Source organism: Pecten maximus, chromosome 12 (assembly GCF_902652985.1).
Source record: "Pecten maximus chromosome 12, xPecMax1.1, whole genome shotgun sequence".
In the NCBI taxonomy this organism is placed as follows: Eukaryota; Metazoa; Mollusca; class Bivalvia; order Pectinida; family Pectinidae; genus Pecten; species Pecten maximus.
The window spans coordinates 23,085,954-23,103,889 of NC_047026.1; the positions used below are offsets into that span (position 1 = coordinate 23,085,954).

The window sequence follows — 17,936 nt, forward strand, 5'->3', positions numbered from 1 at the left end:
AACTAAAATTGATGTGAATATTCTGTTTTATGATAATCATATGAACAACTTTATGTCACACCAATGACAGTATGTGGAATCTTGAAAGATTTCATTGAAAACTGTAGGATTAGTTGTGGTCACAAGAATTTTCATAACACTAATAACAGATAGATATTCCAAGTCACAATTTATGGGTCATAACTTTCATAAATCTCGAAGTGACAACTCTGTTCTGTTTTATGATGCACTACTTCATGTCATACTGATAACTCATGTGAAATCTCAGATCTTTTGGTTGAAAACTGTAGGAATATGATGAGTTTAATAACAAAAAAATGTGAAACAGATATACAGTACAATAATGCCATACACTCCATTAATGCAGGTGTATAAAAAAAATCAAAAGATATCATGTCAGCCCTATGAAATTATTGAGGATTTTTGGTAAACGCTTCAAAATTTGTCCATAAGATAGGTCAATGTATCAAAATCTTTTCAGAATAGTCATGGAACCGGTTGTACATGTATTTAATACATCAGTCTTAATCGATCTAAGACTACAATTTACTGATGAATTTGAAAAAAAAATGCCATCTACTGTGCAGATTTCATTTTATTGAAAATTTGCTATATTTTGATACTTTCGTGCAAGTTTGCATTATGAGTTGCTCTCAAACTTACCACAATCTCCTTGAGCTTTTGTATATTTTAGTAAGTGTGATCATTTGAATACTAGATTTATTCTAATTTGGTTTGCATTGTTTTTTAACACCTGTGATAAGGTCATAAGAATGGCCTTGCCTGTGTGCAAGATACATGCGTGTGGTGAATATACTCAGTCACATTATAGTGACAATGGGCAAACCAGTTGTCCCACTCCCAAAATGCTGAAGACGTTAATCAGGAGTAGAAACTAGAATCTACTGTCATAGACTCTGGTTTGTCTCACCAGGGGAGATAACCCAAAGCTTTCCTCAACTCAAGTCCAAAAGTGAGGCAGTGTCAAGGGAGACATAATGAAGAAGAAAGTTGTAAAAAACAAAAAAAGGGAAGTTCCCAATTTAGCGTTATTTACGATCATGCAATGGGACGACAGGTCAGTAATTTGAATACATACGCAATAGTAGACTACCATACTTCAGTATTTACAGAGCTGCTAATCAACCTAAGTATCATACTACTGTATAGCTGTTATTCAACAGGGCTGAGCACTTACCAAAGGCGCAATATCCAAAGAATACTGGTATAAACCAAATGCAGCTACGGATATACAACAGACTCAGGGCAATCAGGAATGACATATCTGGATTTTCTAGGACCCGACCTGTAGAAAGGCACGAGAAAAAGTTCTTCAAACGTACTTACAGTAGGCAAACCTATTCATGAGAGTGGTAGACCTCAGGTCTTAAATGTTTTTGTTTTGGTTTTAAAATGATGTAACAAACGCGCTGACGCCAAAGTGGTGGCGGTTTCATCATGACGGTTAACAATTCACGTCTGCATGGAGAAACCGATTTGAATTTTCGATTTTATGTTCAACTGATGATATACACAGCGAGATATCTACTTTGTTGACATAAGACAAGTACGATCTTACCCAGAGTCGTGCAAAAGTCAAACTCGTCTGGATCTAGGCAGACTCATATTTTCCCGCTAGATCTAGTAAGAAGAGTGTCTAAACCGTGAACCGGAGAACGGATACACGGAATATGGAGCGAAACGGAATCGCCAAAATGACGCAAGAACTCAAAATCATACGAAACAAAATGACATATTAGCGGGACATAAGCTACGTATCGCATAATCCTTGCCCCAAAGGTGAAATATATATCCGACCATCTGATCTGGAGCTAAGCTTACATTGTCTGATGAAAGTGCCAAATTGACAGACAAACAGAAACGTTGAGAATAAAAATGGTTGTGTTTATTCAAAATTAAAAAACAAAAAACAAAAAAAACTTGGCATCATTTCCTAAGTGATCCATGTGGTCCCAAATTGTTAGAAGTCGACTTTTTAATATGATAAATAAATAATTATAATGATTTTAAATTCTTTTACTCGAGGACCCCATTGGAAATAAGCTGTACATCGGCTTTCATGGGCAATCCTAGGTAAAGCAAATTCACTCCATAACAATAATGTGCAATATATAACCAGAGACATATATAGATTGGAAATTGAAAATCTGATGTTTCTTAGATTGGACAGAAAAGACAAAAAATTCTTCTGGCATTGTCTTATGTAGTGATCTCTATGAAAATAGTCTACGTTTACTTTTGGCTAAAAAAACGTGTAGGCATAGTCGGGGGAAAATAAAAATAGCATATAGACAACCGATTTTACTGCCTTTTATTATTATTGTTATTGTTAGTATTGTGTTTGCCCACTCATTCTATGATTACTGGAAATTCCTTGTGTCGACTTCTGCAAAACAGAGCCTGATATATAAGTCTCTGTGCAAAAGTTGGTGGGTTTTCTTTCATTTCGGGAGTCGGGTGGTCGAAAATCTGGATCCGGGTACAGATACGTGGTACGTGACATCTATTTTTTTTCATTTTTTTTTTTTTTCGTATTTTGATTTGATGTTGGAGGGAGGTCTTGTTCAACATTTTGATGTAGCGCGGGAAAAAGGGTGTATTTCCTTCTACGAGTCTAAATGTAGTCGCTCCTTCGAACAGCGCCGCCTGCCGTCTATTTTGAAAACTATTTCTTTCGGTGCAATGTCGGAGTCGAGTTCAGACGAAGGCAGTGGTCCCGTCTCGTGGACTCCCTACTGCCAGAGGGATGATTGGCGAGACGTGGTGCCCGTTCCTCAGGATGACGGACCACATCCCGTTGTGCAGATTGCTTACTCTGACAAGTGTGAGTATATATACAAACGAGGGTTCAAACGAGGTGACTAGTGTTATGCCGGGTGTTAAGCATTTGTTTGTTGTTATTAGGCCTACAGTACCATTTATAGTCTACTGAGGTCACGTGTTTTAGTTAAAGAGATCGACTGTCCAGATTTGTATAACAGGGTTAAACGAGATGTTATGAGGATGACAATACATGATAACAGTAATGTCGGGACCAACTGAAAGATTTGAAAATATTAGTGTAATAATAATGATAACTTACAAGCGGCGACCCCCCCCCCCCCCCCCCTCCAAAAGAGTGTTGACCTATGCTACATAGGCTATAGTCTTATTAGTCAGTAATTGATGAATAGTTAGATATTACATGTATTTCGGTGATCAGAAAACCGTAGTTAGTTCTAAAACACATTGGATACATTACTGGCATTTAATAACAAAAACGGTTAACTTATTATGATTACTTAACATGTAAGATAGAAAAATATGGCATAAAAAGGGAAAGCCTGGATGAAAAAAAAGGTTCTTTTTGGCATAACTCTTAGCAGCGAGTATGCATGTATGGGAAACTTTCTGAATCGCATGCAACATCACAATTAAGTGGCATCCCCAGGGGGGTGTCCTCCCAAGCGATGTTGGTTTTAATATATATTTCATATTAGTTATTTAAGTACGTATTAAAATGTTTACTGTCTGATGTAACTAAATAAATGAAAGGTATACAATCAATCTAATTAAAATTAGACTTGTAATTTCTGCTACTCTACAATACTCTACGATACACTTCCATACAAGATCTAACGATGTCCTGTAGGAGGTCATCTCAGCATGACATTTGAGCTCAGTCGGTGTGATTTCATTCTTCGGAAGTATAAATACTTACACAACGTTCCCGAGGTATATTCCGATGTTCGATAGCAATGGTAAACAACATGGCTTCAAACACTCCGGCTCACCAAGATACCTCATCAAATTGATAATTTAACAAACGTTTGCTTTGTCATTTGGTTTTTTCTTCATCGTTCGAGAGATAGACATGCAGTGAAGGCAATATAATAGCGTCATGAAAAAAATTAGTGTGAAAGGGAATATTATAACGTGTACAGTAACGATTTTCAAAATCCAATTGGCAACACAATCCGTCCTGTTGACAAGAGAATATTGTTTAATCGTTTTCTGTTCTTCTTTCAATGTAATGTCCAGAGGATTAGCAATATTTCTATTACCGTGGCCATTAACATAATGCAGTTATGTTTGCGAAATTTTGCGTATATGTATTTCAAATCAAGCACTGAATTGAGTCGTAAATACTAAGGAGATGCAACCAAAGACTTGTATAAGCCTCTTTGTCATTGGTAATGGTTGATGAATGACATCATTGACCAGTTTTCATTGGCTTATATTTGAAGCTCAAATTAAAGGTCATGCTGAGATGACCTCCTACGGGTATCGTAGAGGAGTGGAAATTACAAGTCTAATTTTAATTAAATCGGGTATACAATGTAGCAAGGATAGACAAGAGCTCCAAAATGATGTGGTTGTTAACATATTACAGCATAAAAACTACTGCAGGAATTTAAAAACCAGCTGTAGGGCGAAAATCCCAGTTCAGTAAGTCCCTTGGTAAAAGTACTTTGAGATAGCACTAGGCACCTGTCACAATAACTGAGTTTAAAATAAGATAGTTGTAGGCCGTTGGATAATTATAATTCTAACAAAAGGTAGGAAAATATTTTTATATAATATAAACTTAAATGAGAAAATTTGTCCATGGTAATCGTTACTGTTATATCCAGGTGAGAAATGCAGGCCCTCTTGGCCGCTTGTTTGAAGCTTACCCTGATTCAAGTTTCCCCTAACTTTCCATTGCCTGTTGACAGAAAATCTGATGTCTCAATGCATATGGTAGGGAAGAGACGTCTCAACAAGAAAAAGGCACCAGAGAGAATTAGTTGGGCTTACATCAAGGCAGAATATAAAACATGGAGTGGAGATATTTAATGAATCAAAGACTATTATTGACAATAATAGTTATTCAGATAGTACAAGCCAAATAGGTATAATAAAAGTGCATGTGTATTAATATTTTATTATGAATCAAAGTTTCATTTCAGTGTTCAGTAATTATTTATACATTCCTTGTATTTATATTTCAATCTGCAATGTAACAAGGGCAATGGAGGAAATGGGTGTCGATAGAAGGGAAATAAAGAAGTGGGAGTGTAGTAAGATGGTCATTGTAGGAAGTGGGAGTTAAGTAAGGAGGGGGCAATAAAGAATGGGAGTATAGAAAGCAGGGCAATGTAGGAAGTGTGAATATAGGAATGGGAGTAGTAAGTAGGGAAATATAGGAATGGGAGTAGTAAGTAGGGAAATATAGGAATGGGAGTAGTAAGTAGGGAAATATAGGAATGGGAGTAGTAAGTAAATATAAGAAGTTGGAGTGTAGCAAGCAGGGCAATATAGGAAGTGGAAGTGTAGTAAGCAGGGCAAATTTACACACAGTTATCTGAATATAATTATATTGCAGTCAAGGATGTGTACGACTACTTTCGTGCTGTGATATCAAAGCATGAGATCAGTGAACGTGCACTCAGTCTTACAAAGGATGCCGCAGAACTGAACCCTGCCAACTATACAGTCTGGTAGGTTCTCACCATCAATGTTTCAGGTTTACTTAACATTATATACTGATAAGAGGATTACTCAAAACTTGCAATTGGCTGATCATATATTCAGTTTACGTGTTTTCTATATGATTATTTACATGGATCAAAATAAAGACTTTTCAATGTTATGTTCTAGTTTGTAATTTAAAATCTTCTCAAATTCAACATATGTCATTTTCTTTATTCATGATTAAATTATCATTGTGTCTCATGTGTCTTGACAAATTGTAAAGTTTGTGTTATTATAATCAATTAATCTATATTTCTTGTTCATGATCTCAGAATCTACTTCTTTTTGTTTTGAATTTCAAGTGCCTGTACAAGTAATATTATATGTTTAAATGTAAAAAAAAGCTGCTGCAAAATACTTCAGTGTTTTCATTGTTCATGTATGTATGTAGGTTGTTTTTTTAGGGGATGGGTGTCAAGGTTTCATATTTGTATAAAGTACATTGAAAACTTTTTGACACTATATATATAATATATATATATATATACTGTATATCTCTTCCATTAAAAATGTTTGTGGCACATGTGTTGTCAATATTATAATATTGAAGATGACGCACAAGTATTTGACCAGTGTTTTCCTGCCAATTCAGAAAGTTGTTTCGCAATATATATATATTAAATCTCATTTATTGTTTCTCGTGTAGGTCTGGCTATGGTTATAATATATCTATATACAGTGTGCAAATCTCCTGATTGGTAATAATGCTATCAAAATCTTATCACATGGAATCTTGCCAACAGCTTCAGATTTGGAATTACATTTCTGGCACATTGTCCATAAATATAGACATACAAACAGATGTACCATGCTACCACATGTACATGTAATCACAACCTTTCTGGACAGTAATGATTATTGGAATATATTTGTGTAGATATACCGTACCTAGGTTAGACTTGTGTGTTTACTTTGTACAAGTGCTAAAACAGGGAAACATTGATGATAAGATTTTTGGAATCTCCTAACTATACATGTAGCTATATGTCCATGTACAGTTTGTAGTTGATACTGGATACTTTATACTTATCTTATTTGATAGATTTATTTACAGCATATCAAGGATAAATCTTAGTCTTGAATGTTACAGAAGAAATTCATGGTTTTTGAAAAAAGGCCATGGGAATTTCCTATAAAATAAAGTAGAATATTCTAAAACTTTCGATGAGATTTCCGAAAATAAAAAAATAATTGGGGTAAATAAAATCCAAAGATTTAGACCCAAAATTGGCCTTGATGGTGGTAACATATTTTACCGGGTATAAGAACCATGCTCGGGAATAGGCCTACCCCTATTATTCACTGCATTGGTTGATTACTAGGCCTGCATTTGAGATAGCCAATACCCTTCTTTGAATGTCCAATTCCAACAGAAAAAAAAGTGAGAAAAAAAATAATTTTGTGAAAAATTGACATTTTCTTGGAAGAAAAACTAGATTAATACCTAATGAAAAATATCATCTACAATCTTGGAAACAACAGGATTTCAGAGTTGAGACAGCCTCTAGGACCTGTGTATTCAACAATTTATTTTATTATCAAATGTGACAATTAATAAAATGATGTATGATACTAAATTGATCATGAAGAAAAGAAATCAATTATGAAAAGCATTACATATACTGAATAATGAAGCATCAACAATGCGTACTAGCTATATAGACAGACATTGAAAAATATTTCAAAATTATGTTCACAAATTTTCTTATAAAAAGGAGGCCAAGATTTTGGCATTATTCATAACAAAATATAGACCTAATTGTTACTTGCCAGGTATATGGTTATGTATTGATGATGGTATAATGAGTAAACAATTAATACCCGGAGGTTAACGTTCTGATGATTGGAACGTTAACGCTACACACGAATCCAATCCTTTAACCTTGTGTATGATAGAAGATACAGTCAACTATATATATGGGCTAATTGCTTGTTGTGATCTACAGTGATTGCTATACATTCCTTTGAAGTGCTATGTAAGCTGGTGAATGTTTATATGTAAAATCTTAAGTAAGTAATAATGATTTTTAATGTCACTTGGGTGTTACTTGGCTGTCGGGATATGAATGGAATAAACAATGTATCACATAACATTTTATATAATATTTCAATCATACACACTAGTGTTGATCTCACCATTGTCTTTCTTTGATAATCAAAGACGGCTGCCAAATTTTTGCTCTTGCATAATGGTTCATATCTGTGGGTGAGTCCATGCCCTACTTTTGCCCATTTTCAGTTCACTAGCCACAGGGCATACATGTATGTGCACATATGTGTATATGTATATCCACATATTTGTACATACACATGAAAACCTGAAATTACAGAATGATGAGAAAAACAGCTACTGCAGGAAATTCTAAAATTTGTTTATAGTAACTTTTATAATGTTTTGAACTTTTGCAGGCATTACCGCCGAGTTCTTCTGAAAGCTTTGAAGAAATATATTAAACCAGAGCTTAGTTACATCTCTGATGTTATAGAAGATCACCCCAAAAACTATCAAGTGTGGTAAGTACTAACAATGAATTTTACAGGTATGGTGATTCTGACTTGTACAGGTATGGTGATTCTGACTTGTACAGATACAGTGATTCTGACTTGTACAGATACAGTGATTCTGACTTGTACAGGTATGGTGATTCTGACTTGTACAGGTATGGTGATTCTGACTTGTACAGGTATGGTGATTCTGACTTGTACAGATACAGTGATTCTGACTTGTACAGATACAGTGATTCTGACTTGTACAGGTATGGTGACTTGTACATATATAGTATACAAATGTTTGACAGATTTGTAAGGTGATATACAATGTGATATCACATGGTCTGATGTGTAAGATGATATTATACAAGTCTGACAGACTTGTACTGATGTTTTACAGGCATCACCGCCGTGTCATGGTGGAGTGGCTCAGCGACCCATCACAGGAACTCAAGTTTACCTCACAGATACTGCGAGGGGATGCCAAAAACTACCATGCTTGGCAGCACAGGTAAGTTCATCTTACCCAACCAACCTCTGTTGCAAATAGCTACACAGGTTGGTTATACCCAACCAACCTCTGTTGCAAATGGCTACACAGGTGGGTTTATACCCAACCAACATCTACTAGGCTACTATCAATAGCTACAAAAGTCACCTTTCCTGCTTATGTGTTACAGACAATGGGTGATCCAACACTTTGGTTTGTGGGAAGGTGAGCTGGACTATGTGGATGCGCTTCTTCAAGACGACTTAAGAAATAACTCCGCCTGGAATCAACGCTACTTTGTTGTCAGCAACACAACAGGTTTTACAGGAGAGAGGCTGGAGGAGGAAGTAAGGTACACACTATGGGCTAGTAGCATATAACTGCAATAAAGGGCTGCCAACTTGTCAAGTCTCTTGAGTTGAGATGAATGACCTTGGCCTCCTTTGAATGTCAGTAGAGTAAAATGTCAACGGGCTAAGGTTCATTATATCAGGCCAGTAGCATGCTCTGATGAAAGGTTCGCGAAGTTTGTTTGAATGAATGACCTTGACCTTTCAAGGTCAGTAATGTCAAATTTATTCTGATATTTAATTCACTTTTTAATGATCAAGCATGCCTGGGTAAAATGTTCCTGAAATTCTGTAAGCTTACTTAATTTGATGCACTCAAATTTTAGTGCAAAAATAAATTGAAACCGATTAGCCGAATGGTGAATTAGAACATCAAAAATGATGTATATAATTAGCTACAATTAGTGCAATCATAGTTTAGTGGAATAGTTCCAGTGCGAAAAAGGCATTAAAATAAAATTATAGTTAAATATGTATGTTTACAGTAAGAGTATTAATTTTAAATCCATGCCGATGGTATCAATCAAATTTCACTTTAATAAATCTGCCCTTTATAAGATGCACACCATTGAACAGATGAGCAGTACAGTTCCATTAGGCCTCTTACTAGATCTATCTATACACCAGTTAGTATGTTTTCACCTGTTGACACAAATTCCTATCACTGTTAATTGTGTAAGACAGAATATACAGTGTAACATATCCAATAACTCTGTGAGAGGGGAAGCACCATTGATGAATTGTATGGCTCTGTGCGACTACAATGTGTTTCTCTTTTACAGATATGCTCAAGATTTTATTAAAAAGGCTCCAAACAATGAAAGTGCTTGGAATTACTTAAAAGGGTAGGTACCCAATGTCTCTGTGAAGGAAGGTGTGTCATATCAGTGTTAAGGTAAATGTGTATCATATTTGTGTGAAGGAAGGTGTGTCATATCAGTGTTAAGGTAAAGGTGTATCATATTTGTGTGAAGGAAGGTGTGTCATATCAGTGTTTAGGTAAAGGTGTATCATATTTGTGTACTGAACATGTCAATTTTCATTGCCCTCGTAACTAGAAAGGAGGCAAATTATTGTGTGATCAACTCCTCACATGGACTGTTGGGTAAATTTCAGCACAAGTCTACCATGATTATGATGGTAGGTTGCTGCCATGGTTACTGAAATCAAAATGCATATAAATTGGTCACAATCATTTTTCCAATAAGACCTTAATTGTTTTTTTCTGAATTTCTTCAAACTTGGTGTGTAAGCATACAGGCAATTGCGATGGCTTTTCTGTTGCCATTGTAACTAGAAAGGTGGTTGGTTAAAATGTAGATATTATCTGATTGATCTGTAAATTGGCTGTTGGGGATGTCAAGGAATTGTGAATACAGAAAAGGGGACCTCTGATTATTTAAAGTTAGCTTCTCCAGGCAGTACTGTATACCTGGTAATTTTTGCCCCCGTTTAATTTTCGCCATTTTCGCCCTTTGATGATAGGGCGATTTTAAGATGACAGCAAAAATTTCAAGCTCAATTGCAGGATTTACATGTTATCGTACATAGGCTAATTGTAGTCGGATCCAAAACATACCCTCGTACTTTTCAAGTGTGTTTTATTCTATACAATCACAAGCAAAACATGTTATATATTTACACCAAATTTATAAAATAATTTATTGTTTTATTCCAATCTATGCATGTGAAATAAAATCTAGATTTAAATCTAGGCCTAGTAAATTTGCAATATCTTGTGGAGTTAAACCGAGAATATGGGCTAAGACAGCGTAATAGGCTTAGTATATTTGATTTTTAAAAAAAACTATAAATACTAAGTAACTTTTAAACTTCGATCATTTTTTAAAATGATGAATACGAAATAGCATCAGATTCTTGCCATTGTGAAAACTGATTAGTTCACCTCACTTGTGGCTTCCATAGATGACAAATGAACAAGAGAAAACACTGGTCAGTAATTAGTCACGGCACGGTGAACTTACCACGCGTCTTGTTTGCTTAAAATCGACCATGCATACCCGATACTATTTTAATCAATATAGGTTGAAAGTAAATCTGAACACAGGTAAACGTTGTTTATTTCACACCTAATTACATTTTACACCTTAGCAGGATATGCAAAGAAAAGAAAATGGGGGAATTCGATAAATACCGAGTGTTCCGAGTGTGATTGTATCAAGAATTCCGAATGGATTTTTCGGATTGTAAATGAGGAAAAGACATTTCTTAAAAAGTAGTTTAGGGCAAAATTAAAACGGGGCGAATACCTTTTTTGTTGCTCTAGGGTGAAAATAACCTGGGCCAAAAAATACCAGGTATACAGTATTACTTAAATACATGTTCTTTAGATGATCCTCCTAGCTCGTCCCTAAGTTGGCCTTAAAGAAGAGGTTGTACTTAATTGAGTGAGAATTGGTAAGCTTGTTGCCGTAGCCCTTGGTACAACAAATGTATAAATGTTAAATTTGTTGCAAGTAATAATTTTAAAACAGGTTAACTGTTTTCTGTGTGAATGTTGAAAAATTGAAAAGAAAACACAACTTTCCTGGAGGTTATAATGCCATTCTGTGCACAGGGCGCTGATGGACCATGATCTGAGTAAGTACCCAGGCCTGATGGACTTCTGTCAACAGCTGTATGAGAACCGGTACCGCTCACCGTACCTGATGGGCTGTATGGTGGATACGTATGAGGAGATGCTAGAAAAGGACTGTGATGACAAACACAATGTGCTAGACAAGGCCACAGCAGTAAGCATATCTTATCAACAACAAATTATATCATCATGTGTCTTATCAGAAACAGACTGTAGGCCATTGTAAGTACTAGTATGTCAAACCTGTCATATGTGACCTTCGAAGGGAGTCAATAAAGAAGGTCACATATGACAGGTGGTCTCTTAATCCAGGTTCAAACAAAATGACCCTAAAAGAAAAGTTCATAATTATTTATATATATTCTGCCACATATATCAAATTTACAAGCTATAAGTAGGGGCACAAATATGAAAAAGGAATTTCCTTAGTCATCAAATAAATAAAGACAATATATAATATAAATGATAATAATGAAGAAAAAAAACACACAAAAAAAACTAAATATTCACTCTTCACTTAATAAAATGTCTATATTAATGAACAATATATTAAAAATATCCCCATTTTTACAGAGATGGTAAAATATTTATTTTTAATCTAATTCAGTTTCTTTTATTTTCATTAATGTCTTTTTTAAATTCTTTCATTATGGCAAAGCATTTCACATCATTTTTTTTTTATTTTGAAATAAAAAATGATCAAATACAACTGTAGTTTGAATTCCTGGTCCGGACTTCCGTCCAGATTATTAGTCACATAACTATGTTTCCTACATGAAAACGGAGACGTTTTTCACTGGCAAATATCTGTCCTAATGTCTAAAAAAGAATATAAATCTCAGTTTAATAGTAAGTTGACTGTTTATGCATTCTTTTTTTATACTTTTCAAGCTAATTTTTGTGTTTTTATCAATCAAAACTTCGTAAAAATCGTCTGAATGGCTAGAACGTCTTTTCGCCCCATCCCCTCTTCTATTTCAGAAATGAAGTTGTTTTGTTCGTTTTTGGGTGTTATCGGGGCAAAACTATGACTTAAAGACATTTTTTAGACAGAATAAGAAATATGCATTTCTGAAGTATTTTTTTATCTTAAAAGTGGAAAGGTTCTTGTGGTTTCATCAAAGAATCAAGAAAGAAATTAAGCAGATTATCCATTTTAATATAGTTATAAAATACAAAGTTTTTATATTGTTATAAAACAAGATATATCTGAGGTTATACTGACTTGGTATCATATATACCAGGGTGGTTATATTGCACTTGCCTATCACCTAGGCAACCAGGGTTTCTCTATGTTTTCAAGTCTCAACAAACCATAAGGCCTAGCATTCCTCCATCAGTACCAACAGGTGTGATTAGTATTAGTTTACAACTTGATTCATAATTGATGTAAAATAAAACCAGTTTATATTGCAAGCAATCTAATTAAAATCTAGATGGTCATTTTCCCTACGTTACATGAACATCTAACAACATCCCATAAGGGGTCACGTCGGGGTGACCTTTTGGATTAGCCAATCAAATGACTACTTCCAGAATCTTGGAAGTGAATTTTATTTGTCCGAATTAGAATGACTAGAGTGCATAGGTGGCACAATCTGTCAATTTGTTTCAAGTCATGTCGTCCCAGAAAGCATATAACTACATGTATATACATGCTGTGCCGAAATGGTTTGCTTCCGATGCATACTGTGACGAAATGGTTTGCTTCGATGACATCGACAAATTCACGATTCGCCCTGAAAGTGTAATACATATCTCAAAGGTCACCGCAACGTGACCCCATATGGGATGTTGTTAGATGTTCATGTAACGTAGTGAGAATGACCATCTAGATTTTGATTAGATTGTATTGCAAGGGGAAGCAATAAAAGTGACAATCTGGAATGTTGGGGCGATAATGCTGGGGAATAAGTAGCTATCATTTTTTCTGTCTATAGAAATTATAATTATGTGAAAGTGTGTATATTGAAATGTATATTGTTTATTTCCACAGCTGTGCAAGTCCCTGGCAGAGGAGTTCGATACCATCAGGAGTGAATATTGGAACTATGTTTCGAGAGTGTTATCTACTAAATTTGGAAATACAAACTCAGACACAACTCCTACAGGACCTTCCTAGTCCATGTTGTACCAGTATATTAATACCTCCCTACTCGGTGCCCAGAAAATGCTGCACTTTGTTACTAACACTATTCAGGAAATGTTTGGAGAATTCTGTATTATCGGGATGTTCAATGTCTGTACTAGACTGGGATTTATATACAATATATCTCTTGACAAGTGACCAGTTTCCAGAGTCTCGGAAATCAAGTGATCTCAAACTCATGCTTTATATTATTGATATGTGATATCTGTGTAGAGGACCTTCACGTTTTTGTTTCATATGAGATCAGTGAAGTTAGAAAAAATATTTAATTGATATTTTTTCCATATATTTCATATGAAATGGAAAGAAGATTCTGTTGATCACATTGCTAAAAATTGTTTTGCAAACATTTGTGAAAACAGTAAATTCTCCGACTAAAATGATCGACAACCTGAAGTCCATCTGTGTAAGGTGTTACTTATCAATAACACAGTTTATGTATTGGGTATTGTGACACAACATTATCAAAGACTACTTAATGTTTTCACAATAGCAAGAATAAAGTTACATTTTATATTCAAAAGAAAGCACAGTATTCACTCAGTGTTTCTGAATATTTAATATTAAATGCCATGTAAAATCCCTTGCATGCACCTGTCATATAGTGAAACCTTCCTGTGTATATATCATATTCAATCAGGTAAATAAATTGTAGTTTTGTTTTCAAAATAAGCAATGTTAATCATGTCAGTGTGATTATAAAGGAAAAGCAATTTTTGCTATGGTAATAAGGTCACTATTTCACTCGAATCCCTTAAGGATTATCATATGCTATTCAAATATGCAGGGATCTGTACATCAACAACGAAATCTTATGGCTGCAAAGATAGATGTTCCACCTCCTAGAAAGAAATAGTCCATTTCTTAGGAACACAGATGTTCCACAGGTAATCAGCCAAGGAAAAATCATGCCAAACTGGAAATTATATTGTAAATATATAGTATTACATGATATGGTTTACAAGTCTACTGACACGCAGATGAACTCAAGGTTCTGCAGTGTAAGTATGCATGTTTTGTGGTATCATTCAAGTGCCAGTTAATGTGGCCAGAAATTCTGGTTGAGGTGTTGAATTGGTCTATCTTACCAGAAGGTCTGATGTAAGTGCACCTCGTCCCAAAGTCGTTCAGTCCACATCTATATGTAGCTAGGTGTAAGCCGTTGTTGAAAGAAGCTTTTTGAGTTGTGTGGTCCAAAGGTCTGGGTGAGGTGAGCAAGTTCACCTGGTCCAAAGGTCTGGGTGAGGTGAGCAAGTTCACCTGGTCCAAAGGTCTGGGTGAGGTGGGCAAGTTCACCTGGTCCAAAGGTCTGGGTGAGGTGAGCAAGTTCACCTTGTCCAAAGGTCTGGGTGAGGGGAAAGTTCATATGGTTAGGAGGTATTGGCAAGGTCAAAGTTCACCTGGTCCAAAGGTCTGGGTGAGGGGAAAGTTCACCTGGTCCAAAGGTCTGGGTGAGGTGAGCAAGTTCACCTGGTCCAAAGGTCTGGGTGAGGTGAGCAAGTTCACCTGGTCCAAAGGTCTGGGTGAGGTGAGCAAGTTCACCTGGTCCAAAGGTCTGGGTGAGGTGAGCAAGTTCACCTGGTCCAAAGGTCTGGGTGAGGTGTGCAAGTTCACCTGGTCCAAAGGTCTGGGTGAGGGGAAAGTTCATATGGTTAGGAGGTATTGGCAAGGTCAAAGTTTACCTGGTCCAAAGGTCTTGGCAAGGTCAAAGTTTACATGGGCTGAAGCATATGAAGGCATTCACTTGATTAAAAGTGTAAGGGTCTATGGTGTTATGTTATATGTCAATGCTAGATTATATACTCACACTGTGTTCAGTATGTTGATGGAAAGTGCTAATTGAGTTGTGATCATTACAGTATAAGTGTTTGATAAATATTTAATACTTAATTGTACATTACAGATTCAGATTAAATTTGTTTGTTTTTTTACATTATTGTTTTCTTAGTATTTGTAAATGAACATGTATCAGAAGCAAGCTTATAAGTCGTGTAACTGAATAGTTTTTATTAATTCAAAAGAGTGTTGGAAAAGGAATAATATGAAGAGTATTGGAGCTGCAGATATAAAAATTGAAATTAGATGTTGCAAAGAAGTTATAGATTAATGAGTACTATACAACAACTTTTTCCACTCGGGCTTTACACAAATTTCGAACCCACAGTCCTAAACAGTGCTTAATTAAAACACAGTTACATCCTGAAAGCTGAAGTCAAACCATACTATCAATAATGACACAAAATAAGGTCAAAAAGCATATAACATACAAATGTAAGCTAGTCGGTTTTTACAAGGTATGAGTGCATGTGCCTCTTGTGTAAAAAAATCCCCATTGGATTGAGATTTGACTTGGAAATTTTGTGTTGTAAGATAAAGAAAAACCATGGATTTTAATGAGATTATATACTTATGTTATTGCTACCATATGTTAATCCATGAACACTGAAGGAATATGAATTTGACTATCTTGTGTAAAAACTGAATGCTGTTCGATTTTCACATTTATTGTACAAGGAGAGGTGCATTTATTTAGGATATATTAGTGCTTAAGCCTATAGGTGCCAACATAAGCCACATACTTATTATATTATTCTAACACACCTGGCATGATAACCAGTGAGGTTATGGTTTGGTGCATTCTTATCTATCTAACTCACATGGCCTGCACTGAGCTTGTGGTTTGGTGCATTCTGATCTATCAGAGTTAATTCCCTTTGTTTCACTCGGCGATACAGTAGTATAGGGATAAGCTAATTGACAGGCCATGGGTATGGTGCAGCATCTGTCGTTGGTATATCAACTTTTTTCTTTAATTGAACAACATTTTTTGGAAATGTTTAAGAATTTTTTATATTTAGGCAGCTGATATTGGATAGAGTGCGATGAAGTTTCCTTGTAATTTTAAGACCATAGAGGTCAAATATATATTAAAGTACAATGTACTGAAATTTTCTGCACCAGTTCTGGAATATCCGGTGCCATTTTGACCATGAGGTTTCTTGGATGAAGTCATGTGAACGAATTTGACCTAAATTAAATTTTTAGGCAAGCAGTGTGTTCATATTGTGTTCACGGTCAGATAAAGGATCAACTTTGTATATGTACATTGGCAAATATCCATTAAAAAGAAAAATGACCTCTGATTAAATACTTTGCCATTAACGTCAAATATCCTTGTGAGCGTTACATGTCCCTTCAGCTTCTTTTTCAATGTCAAATTGTTGAAATAAATGTCCTCTGTTTGTAAGATTCTTGACTTTGTTTATTTCATCATTTACGACTACATACAGCTTGCACAGATTTGTAGCAGTCCTTGTTTCTTGGAGAAACAGTATTTAAATTGTCTTTGAGTGAGCTGACAGTTCAGAATATATTGTGAAGAAAAGAAAAACAAATTACTACCGATTACTGGTTCATTCTCCTCTAAATGGTCAAATTCGGTTATGATATTTCCTTTAGCTAGTTATAATTTTTATTTCATTGTACTTTATAAAGTAGTTAAATATGCATACATGCTTATCATATATGTACATATCCCATTATGGTACAAAAGACTGCTTTGTGGTACTGACTAGTCTGTGGGCAAGTGAAAATATCCTGTTGTAAAGTTCAATCTGTTCCTGTACCAACAGTTTAATTGGCTTACAAATCTACATATTAAAAGCGTGTCTGCAGTTTCTGTATACAGCTCGAACGGTTTTTACAACTTCAGGTTGTTGACACTGGTCGACACACATTTCTCAAACGTAAATGACATCTTCATATAGATGTACCAAAAACTTAGTTATGCCATTGACGGAATTGAGAATTCAAGTGCATGAGTGACCCATATGCAAACATAGATTTACAAGCATGTCATCATACTCGCAGAGATAATGAAGATGAGAAATGAATTATGAAGAGAATGAAATCAGAGTGTATAAGTTGCATATCTAGGTCTCTGAAATGCAGATATATGCATACCATGTTTTAAAGTCCTGGACCAGTACTACATTAATTATAACACTAAAAAGAAATACTTATGACTAACGCCAGTTTTGAATTAAGTGAAAGTTTGAAATATTTTATCTTCATCGAATTGGACATTTGGAGGAAAGGAGTTATACCTGATTGCTGGAAAAAGGCTGAAGGATGTTTTGTACCAAAAGAGGAAAACTCTGAGGAGATCGGACAGTGAATCAGGATAATCTCTTTTCTGAACGTGGAAGGGAAGATCTACTTTTCAGTGCTGGCGAGGCGTTTAACAACATACATGACATCTAACCAGTACGTAGACACATCGGTACAGAAAGGAAGTATTCCGTGTTTTTCAGGATGCATTGAACATACCAGCATCATCAG

General features: G+C 35.4%; 1 protein-coding gene across 9 annotated transcripts; it reads left to right on the forward strand.

Annotated features, from left to right (window-relative positions):
* The first annotated feature begins 2,674 nt into the window (after positions 1-2,674).
* LOC117339444 (protein farnesyltransferase/geranylgeranyltransferase type-1 subunit alpha-like) lies at positions 2,675-16,844 on the forward strand. 9 transcript variants are annotated; one of them, XR_004535213.1, is made up of 9 exons: positions 2,675-2,845; positions 5,369-5,483; positions 7,927-8,031; positions 8,408-8,518; positions 8,688-8,849; positions 9,630-9,692; positions 11,426-11,600; positions 13,443-14,902; positions 15,007-16,844. XR_004535213.1 is itself a non-coding variant. In XM_033901024.1 (8 exons), exons 1-8 carry the CDS (start codon positions 2,704-2,706, stop codon positions 13,566-13,568), a joined length of 999 nt encoding a protein of 332 aa, XP_033756915.1. In that variant the 5' UTR covers positions 2,675-2,703; the 3' UTR covers positions 13,569-16,839. The 9 variants fall into 9 exon arrangements, 1 of the variants encoding a protein (XP_033756915.1); XR_004535216.1 differs by having other exon boundaries at positions 13,443-14,866; XR_004535215.1 differs by having other exon boundaries at positions 13,443-16,216; positions 16,268-16,839.
* The last annotated feature ends 1,092 nt before the right edge of the window (positions 16,845-17,936 follow it).